Source organism: Oryctolagus cuniculus, chromosome 10 (assembly GCF_964237555.1).
Source record: "Oryctolagus cuniculus chromosome 10, mOryCun1.1, whole genome shotgun sequence".
NCBI classification, from domain to species: domain Eukaryota; kingdom Metazoa; phylum Chordata; class Mammalia; order Lagomorpha; family Leporidae; genus Oryctolagus; species Oryctolagus cuniculus.
Genome location: NC_091441.1, coordinates 30,836,657 through 30,845,885, shown reverse-complemented (window position 1 = coordinate 30,845,885; position 9,229 = coordinate 30,836,657). Strand labels below are relative to the sequence as shown.

Here is a 9,229-nt window from a genome sequence, read left to right as displayed (position 1 = left end):
CTCTGGATCAGCCTGACAACCCCGGCGGGAAGGAAGGACCAGGGGAGCTAGAACAGGGCACCCTGGCCACCGGAGGCCTCCACCACCAATCCTCGGTGACCCGAGGGCATGCCACCACCACCTTCTCGGGCCGCCATGCAGTAGGGTCACTGCCATCTGGCCCATCCCTCTTCTCCTCCCCCGGACACAGTGAAGCTCAGTGAGAAGACAGATGGCCGTCTTTCCTATGCAGGAACCATATTCCCAAATGCCCATATTCTCTGCAAAGCCCACCCTGGTCCTGGCTGAGACCCCGCCCTCTCCTCCCTATGCAGTAGGGACACCACAAGCAGAACCAGAGGTGCGGAGGGAGGGCGCCCGGCCACGCCCCCAGATGCACTGCAGGGCCCTTGGAGATGGGAAGGCAGAGAGCCGGCACCCGCCTCTGCTCCTTTTCATCCCTAAGCAGGAGGAAATGGCCAATGTCAAGGAGAAAGCCCATGGTCAGAGGAGAGGGTGTGCCCGTGCCACGCTGCCAGACAACGATTTCCCTGCAGCAAACTTCCAGGGAACCAGGGCTTATCTTTTAAGCACCAAGACTTTGACGAATGTGCTTGTGAATGGGAATAATCCTGGAGTGGACCCGACACGGAAGTCGGCACTTTTGGAAGTCGGCACTCGCGAAACGATACGTGTGTGCCCCTGTGCAGGGGGGACATTGCAGGGGGACCTCAGCCGAATGCCTGCACATGGCCACAGACCTCCAGGCATTTTCGGAGAGGATGAGGTTTGGGTCTTTTTCATGCCATCCCAATTGGACAATTAGCTGCCACTTCTTGCTAGATCTAGCACCTGTTAGCATTCTCTTGGTTTGCTGTATTATTAGAGACCAGAAGCGAGTTCACCAGGACTGGGCATGAAAGCGAATGCTGTGAGAGGTTCGCTGTTCGTGAAAATGTTCGGTCTTTGTTGCACAGCTTTACAGCAGCCGGCTCGCCGACTCACCTTCTCCCACCTGGGCGCTGGATGAGCTCGCGGGGAGCAAGGGGTCTTTTACCTCATGCCTGTAAAACAGTCACCGTCTCTTCTCTCCTTTTTTTTTCTTTTTTCTTTTTTTTTTTTTTTTTTGACAGGTAGAGTTATAGAAAGAGAGACAGAGAGACAGAGAGAAAGGTCTTCCTTCCGTTGGTTCACCCCCCAAATTAGCCACTACAGCCGGCACTGTGCTGACCGAAGCCAGGAGCCAGGCACCTCTCCCTGGTCTCCCATGCAGGTGCAGGCGCCCAAGCACTTGGGCCATCCTCCATTGCCCTCCTGGGCTACAGCAGAGAGCTGGACTGGAAGAGGGGCAGCCGGGACTAGAACCAGGTACCCATATGGGATGCCAGCGCCGCAGACGGAGGATTAACCAAGTGAGCTGCGGCGCTGACCCGGTCTCCTCTCTTCTAATAAGTCTTCGAGACCTGTGGGGGTTCGTGCAAGCTTTGTGGCTGAGCATGGAATTCTGAGCTGCCACGGGGCTGAAGTTCCCTCTGAGGATATCTTTGAAGGGAGGAGCAGAGCAATGGAAGGGAAACTGAGGCAGGAACTAAGTAGCTGGTTTCAATCCAAGCCTTTCCCAAAGGAAGGTGGGAAAGGCAGGGCATGAGGAAGTGGGCATGGACTCAGCCCCAGGGCCACAGCAGCCCCCGTCTCCCCAGTGGTGGGGGTAGGGGTCGGGGTGCTTGGGCCAGCATCATCCAGGTGGGCCAGGTAGGTCTCACCCTCGCTAGAGGTACCGTGTGGCACTCAGACCAGTATAAAACAACCTTCCCCTGGGCACCATCACAAAAACACATCCCAATCCCAGACATGCACGAATCCTGCATTCAGGCCCTCCCCGGGCCTCCTAACCCCGGAGAAGGACCCTCTGCTACTTTCACAGATGTCGTCATGTTTGTTCAGACGTTTAAAATGTTCTGAAGAAATGTTTAGTGCCTTGAAGTCTCGGGCCTGAATGCTGATACAGGGGGAGGGGTGGGGGAGGCCCTGAAGCCCCAACCAGGAAGCAGAAGGCAGCGGGGCAGAGCCAGGCCCTCCACGTGCAGTCCCTGGGCCCACGCCGCACCATCGGGACACCTGCTCACAAAGGCTCTGCCGCAGCCACGGCACCAAGCCAGACGCTGCGGCGGGGTGGAGCACTGCCCGACCAGATTGGCAGCACATTAGAAACATCCGGAGTTCGAAAACTGCTAATAACACAGGTGACGTTTGGAACCGGCGGAACCAGAACAGCCCAGGGTGGGGTCCCCTGAGGATCTCTTCAGCTCTTCCGGTGACTCCAGAGTGCAGCCAAGCCGTGGATCCCTGCCCTAAAGCAGGTCGTTCAGGATAACTTGGCAGAACTACTTCCGCAGAGCCTTTCATATAGGGATGCTAGGCCCCACGCCCAGGCTGGCTGGGTCAGGTTCTCCGGGCAGGGGAGGGTGGACACACAGAGCAGGTGACTGTGCCATGCACACAGGGGCTGAGAACCACAACTGCAGGGGCACGGAGCCTTCACCCCAAGCTGAGCAGGCCGTTCGGTTGAAGCTAAGGAGTGACTGTACTGCCAGGGGCACCATCTCCAGACTGCAGAGCGAGTCTCGGGCCTCTGGGTTTTGTGGCCTGAAGCCAAGTCATGGTGAGATGTATTCTCCTTCTTTTTTTCTTTGAAACGAAAATAAATGTTTGCAAATGGGATGCTGCAGAGGGAAGCATCTAAAGACTTCGGAAAGATTGGCAGGACAGCTGGCGAAGTGAGACCAGCCCCGCACTCACCCCGGCAAAGTGTCAAGGTCACAAAAGACTCCAAGGGGCTGCTCCAGGCAACAGTGAAAATCCCGCTACCTGCTACGGGGACACTAAAAACAGTTAGTGCTATTTGGGAACATGCTGTACCAAAGGGATCCTTAATACTTCAGAAGTCTTTGGGGCATTATGCTAAACGCAGTAAGCAGGTCCCCAAAAGACTGATGCCACGTATATGAGGGATTTTAGGGGGTGGAAGTCACAGAGAGGGAGCAAGATGGTGACTGGCAGGGACTGGGGCAGAGGGAACTCAGTGGGTTTGACATTTCAGTGTTGCAACATGAAAACAGTTCTGGAGAGGGCTTGCACAGCAACGTGCAATGTGCACGTGACAAGTTGGTAAATTTTATCACAAGAAAAACAAGAGAGTTAATGCTGAGCAACACATTTTCTAAATCTTATAGCTTCCCAAGCATTTGATTGTTGTTGCTAGTCTAACAGTGCGTTCTATTTTATATTCATAGACAATGCAGAAACTGGGGTCCATGCCAGATCCTGAGTTGCAGCCTTCCGCCAGTCACGCCTGCAGCTGGAATTTTAAACAAGACAGTGTTGCTCACTTGGTGGCAACTGTGCGTCAGGGCCTGGCCAAGGATGCGGACTCCCAGGCACCACCACCTCTGCCCCAGCTTGAGTCCAGACATTTAGCAAGTGCCCAGGTGATTCTGAGAAGGACACACTGCTCTATGAGGATGTCTTGCAGGAAGAAGTCAGCTTCCACAGACTGGCCTCCTGTGATCGCATCCCTAAAGAATAACAGAAGACACAGCCTGGACACAGCCCTTGTCGCCTCTGCTGACCCATCAGCCACAGCTGGTCTCCCCAAGGGGTGCCCCCGCTGCAGGGTTAGGCCAAGATGTGTGTGGAGCTCAAGCCACCACCTTCTCCCCACAAGGCAACAATCCCAAGCTGCTGGCTTTCTCCTGGGCAGACATCCTGCAAAGCTCAGCTCCTATTTCCTCAGCCAAAAAATATAGCATTTTCCTTTCACTTCTGAGACACCATTGATAAATCCCTGTATACTTAGCCCAGCCAGCACCTCCGCCCCAGCAATGCAAGATGCTGACGTCTCTCTCCAGTTCTGTGGCTGGTAGGAAAGGGAAGGAAGGAACGAAAACCTTCCCCTTCTTCTGTTGCCACGAAAGCAAGATGACTGGTTAGCAAGCAAGATGCAGGTGGGCAAGATGATGATAAAGGAGGAAAACAAAGAGGAGACGGCAGAGACTGGGCGCTGCAGCCGGTGAGTGCCCACTGCACAGGCAGTTCAGCCTCCCTGGAACAGAGCCAGCAAAAAAGAGGACTCTCCTTGGGTGACCACTGACCTCATTCCTGTAGCAAACACATGCGGAGTACCTGCCACGTGTGGCTCTGAGCCAGTGCTGGAGGCGCAAGGATGAGCTAGAAACTGCCTTCCCAGGGGAACAGATTCCCCCACCAAGGACATGGGGACGCTTGCGCCACGCGCTCTGAGGACATCCTAATAGGGGTCAGTGCTGGTCACAGCAGCACAGAGGAGGACATGCCCAGCCGAAGGGGGATATAGGGGTTAGAACCTGACATCTGCAAAAAGGGCAAGAGGCAAGTGGGAGCTTGGGGGCTGCTCTAGCCTTTCAATAGCTTGTGCAGAGGCACAGCCTGGAGGAGTCTGGGCGGTGGTTGCAGGTGGCAGGAGCGACTCAGCAAAGGCGAGAGAGCCAGCAGGACACATGTCCTGCATGGCTTGGTAAAGGCTCTGGACTTTATCCTATGGGTAGGCAATGGGCTTCACAAAAGGTGCTTTTTTGGGGAGCAGAATGAGCCCCAAGTTAGGGCAGTGGCAGAGGAGATGCAGGGTGGGAATGAGCTCAGAGAATATGAAAGCATTGAAGCTGGCAAGGTTTGGTGAACACAGGCACACAGAGTGAAGGAGAAGGAAAATGCAAGAGTGACCCAGGTTTTGGGCGGGGGAACCTGCACTTTGTGGGTGTCTAGTTTGTTTAGTTGCTGTTCTAGGCATCGTGCAACACTGTCTCACATAACCCTTACAGGTGGTGAGGCTGGTGTCCTGTCCTCATTTTCCAGATGATGAAGCAGAGGCTCCAAGGCCTTTGGAAGCTCCCCAGGTCACACTACTACGCAGTGGGAGGAGACCCTGAGTCCACATTGTTCTTTTAAGTGTGTACCCCTTGAGGACACATTGAGGTTTGAGAAGCCTGCAGATACAGATGTCCGGAGCTCATGCTTCTAGACTCGAGAGGACCCGCTGGCTGGGAAGGGGTTTGAGGTGCAAGCACAGGAGATGCTTGAGCGATGAGGCCTCTGCAGGGATGCCCTGAGTGGGAGATGAGAACTTTGAGGCAGCTTCAGGAAGGTCAACAGGGAAGCCTGAGAAGGGGCATTCAGAGAGACAGTCGGAGAACGGTTTGTCAGACAGCAGAGAGGTCAACCCTGGGAAGTGGCACACGGGGTCCAGGATGGGGCCTGAGAAGCACCCACTGCCTTAGCAATGAGAATTGCTAGGCTGCCAGCCTTTGGACTCAGAACTGACCACTGTCGTTGTTGTTGACATCATCATCATCACCACCATCTCCTCTCCCAGACAACTGTCCAGGAGCCTGGGCCTCCTAGCACTCAGCAAGGTGAGCGCCTGGGTTTTGGGGGACCCTTCACTTAACATCTATCCCCATACACCCCATAATGAGTAGAGACCACGTTTTGTGCACAGACTGGGCCCAGGATAAATATCTGGCGGATCACCCCCAGCCAGCACTCTGCCCTCCCTCACCTGGTAGGAAGGTGCTGCCCCCAGCCCACCCACACTCTGCAGTCAGGGGCCCTGAGCCCCCCGGCTCTCTGCAGCACAGGTGAGCGGTGGCAGAGTTGCCGCAGTGGCAGTGGTGTTATTGCTGAAATCGCCTCTGAGCGCGCATCTGACCTTGAGCCACCTTCCTCTTTGCTTGACTAAGCACTGAGTCACTTACTTGTTTTGCTGTCCTTCCAGCCTGGACCGGTGGGTTTAACACATACAAAGCAATGGCAGCTGGCTTGTTTGCCGGGAATTGATTTCCCAATAAGAATTCAACTAGAGGTGTGCACCGCACAGTGGGAGGTGACGACAGGACTGTGGAGGAACACGGCACAGGGCTTCCAGTCAGTGCCTGGGTCTCTCTGAGCCCTGGCAACTGTTTCCCTGCAAACAATGGGCTGCAGGAGACAGATGTGGCCTGAAAGCGCCAGCTGAGCCACCAGCTGCCAGGGGCCCTGGGCAAGTCACTGACATTGTCATCTCATCTCCTGAGAAAATGGACTGATGGCTTCAGTGCCCCCTCCAGTACCACTGCGGGTGGTCAGTACTGCTGCAGGGGGCGGGGCTGGAGAGAGGCACCAACAGGCAGAGACTGACAGCCTCCCAGGGCCATCTGCCTCTCACACGCTCCCTCCTGTCCCATTCTGGTGACACTGGCTGGAAAGCTCAGACAGACAGAGGTTTGGAGAACAGACGTTGGGGAATTTTACAGATGGAGTGCAATTGCACTTGTTGATTGCCTGACCATGAACGAGTCCCTGAATCATACTGAGCCTCAGTCTGCTCACCTGTACAACGGGAGCCTCCTCTCCGAAAGGGGTCTTGGGATGGTTACAGGACGTAAGGAAGGGAAAGTGCTCAGCATACAGACTGGCACGGAAGGAATGCATGGCCAACCCCAACTCTTGTGACAGTAAATATAATTTATGGCCTTGATCCGTGTGTCATGAATGAAGTTTTAAAAAGGAGACTGTAGAAGTCTTTCCAAAGCCTCTAGTTACAGAGATGAGAAACTAAGACCCTGAGGGAGAGAAGGGGCTTGCCCTGAGACCCACCACTGTAAGCCTGGCCACGACCACCCTCAGCCAAACTGCCACATGGGACGGACCCCATGGCCCAGACTGAGGCAGACTGCAAGCCCACACCCTCAGCAGTGGGAACCCCGGTGTGCGACTCGCCAAGGCTCCCACCTACCCACAAACACTGCCCCTCCTGGAACAGCAACATGATCAAGAAGTGGGTTCAATTAACCATGAGCAACGGCCAGAAACCTCCGTCAACTGGAATCTGTCCCAGGATTCCCTTCACAGGAGAAACAGGCGGGGACCAGGAAGGTATTCACCATGCACCATACGGGTCCAGGCTTTCCCAGGCTTCCAAGTCCTGGGCCCCCTGCATCTCCTCGGCTGCTGCCCTGTGGTACAGAAAAGCAGTCTGTGAAGGCTCGGAGCAGCCTGAAGTTTTCCAGCCAGAACCAGACCTCAGATTGCAGGTGAACAGCATCCAGACGGCACCGCGCGTGGAGCAGGTGCTCGGTGTAACACAAGCCAGGAGGAAGAGGCCCGGTGAAGACGGGAGCCCTGGAGAGGGAGCCCGGCAGCCCTGCCTCCACTCTCCTGTCTCCTGTCTCAGGCTGAGATGGCAGCACAATCCCTCTGCCTGCTGCATTCCCACAGCTCTCGCTTCTCCTCAGCACCCAGCCTGCGGGCCTGCGAGCTGTTTATGACCTGTCCTCCAGCTGGGTTAGACAAAGCCGATGCCCTCCTTGGCCATCAGGTCTTCCCAAGTTCACGGCCGATGGAAGCAGAACAGGCTCTCCAGAAATGTTCAAGGGAGGGAGGGGGAGGGGAAGGGAAGCAGGTAGGCAGACAGGCAGGTGGGCTGAAGTCCTCCCAGACTTACAGTCTACAAGTCCACAATGCCAAGTTCTAAGGCAGTTCACCAGCAGTGTCAGGCAGGGTCGCAGTCACTGTGGAAACACACAGGGGCAAGCAGAGGGAATGGCTTTCAGATGTGAGATGACCCGTGAGCCCCTCCAGCCCAGGCCCCGTGCAGCGCCGTGAGTGTGGAGGCGGCTGGCGAGCACTACAGGAGGACCTGCCCGCACAGCGGAAGCCTCGGGGGTGCTGGTGTCGGAGACCACGCCGGCGTCCATCTGCTAGCTCCACATGCGACAAGTCAGCTCTTTGCAGCCCGAAGGCTGATGGCTCCCATTCAGAAACACGCTACTGCAAGATTCTGCAGCGTGCACGAACGTCATATAAATAACTCCTGGTTCAAATGGCGCTGCAAACAGGGAGACGGGAGAGCAAGCAAATTGCTAAGCACTTGTTGAGTTGGAAACCTTAGTGCATATGGCTGGATGGGTGTGTGATTCCTTCTCATCCAAACAGCAAGCGCAGGAGCGAACCTGGAGGCACGCGACCGTGCAGGTCTGAGGATGAGCTGGTGGCTGAGCTGGCCTTCTCTCTCAGGGTGTCACTTCCTGAACTCGGGCGGTGGCGTGACTTGGTGAGTAGGTCCCCGCGCGGCCTTGCTGAGCACCTCTATCTTCTGGAATGCTCTGGCCTCTAAGCAATTCCCAGCTGAGTCTTCAGCATAAAACTGGGGAACCCGGAAGTCTGAGGACATTTGGCCCGTGCACCAGCGTCCTGCCTCTCCCTCCACCATTCTCCTTAGGGTCTTCCTTCGGCTGCCACAAGGCCACCGCAGTGTGTGCTCAATCAGATGCTAAAACTGAGTGGAAATGTGCTTTATTCACTTGTGGTCCCCAGGCCCCCTGATCCCAGGGGCGGGGCCCAGCCGCAGGCTCCCCTCCCCTCCCCGGGGCCAGGGGAGGTGCTGCCAAGGCTCCCATGCCCTGCCTCCCAGCCCCAGGCTCCTTGCACCAAGTAGAGCTACGCAGGGAGTGACCGCCGGCACGGGGTCCCCAGCTCCACCAGGAGGCAGAGGAGGTTCGGAGTTCCGGTTGGCGGGGCAGCCCGGTGCGGCCCGGTCAGCAGCAGCTGCAGGTGCCCGTGTGCACGCGGAGGATGCCGCGGCTGTGCAGGTGCAGGAAGTTGAAGATCTCTGAGGGCATGGCGTGGAAGCCGGGGCGGGGCTTGACATTGTCATAGTAGTGGTGGGTGATGTAGAGCCCCGAGGGGTTCATGGGAAAGGCCCAGAAGCCGAACAGGTGCACCTCTTCGCACAGCTCGAGTGCCGCCGTCACCAGGATGAGGCCGGTGCTGATGCGCTTGGCGCGCACGCCCAGGCTGAGCCAGTAGCGCGACACGTTGAGCAGGTACTGCGGGTGGAAGTAGTAGACAGCCTGCGGCGACTCAAAGTCGTCCAGCACGTATTTGACGCGGATGGACACGTCGGTGTTGCGCGTGTTGTAGAAGGCCGGCAGCAGCACCGACGCGTTCTCGTACACCTGCAGCACGCGGTAGAAGGGCCGCCGCCACTTCTCCAGCTTGTGGAACCTGCGCGGGGTGGACAGTGAGAGGGAGGCCCCACTATCGCTGGGCAGGTGCAGGCAGGCGGGGGCAGTCGAACCCGGAGGGGCAGGTATCACATCGCTGCCCTGTCCTGTCCCCCACCACGGCCCCGGTGTTGTGCCTCTAATTCTGCCTCTTAGCCCTGCCCTCAGCGGGT

The 9,229-nt window shown here is 56.7% G+C and overlaps 1 protein-coding gene across 4 annotated transcripts in view; it reads right to left on the bottom strand.

The window, feature by feature from the left end:
• Nucleotides 1-1,062: 1,062 nt before the first annotated feature.
• Nucleotides 1,063-9,229, bottom strand: part of ST8SIA5 (ST8 alpha-N-acetyl-neuraminide alpha-2,8-sialyltransferase 5) — a 69,531-nt gene continuing 61,364 nt past the window's right edge. For all 4 annotated transcript variants that reach the window (XM_051851247.2, XM_051851248.2, XM_070050245.1 and 1 more), the window contains one exon: nucleotides 1,063-9,057. In XM_051851247.2, coding sequence (XP_051707207.2) covers nucleotides 8,589-9,057 — 469 coding nt within the window. In that variant the 3' untranslated portion in view covers nucleotides 1,063-8,588. The remainder of the gene's footprint in view (nucleotides 9,058-9,229) is intronic.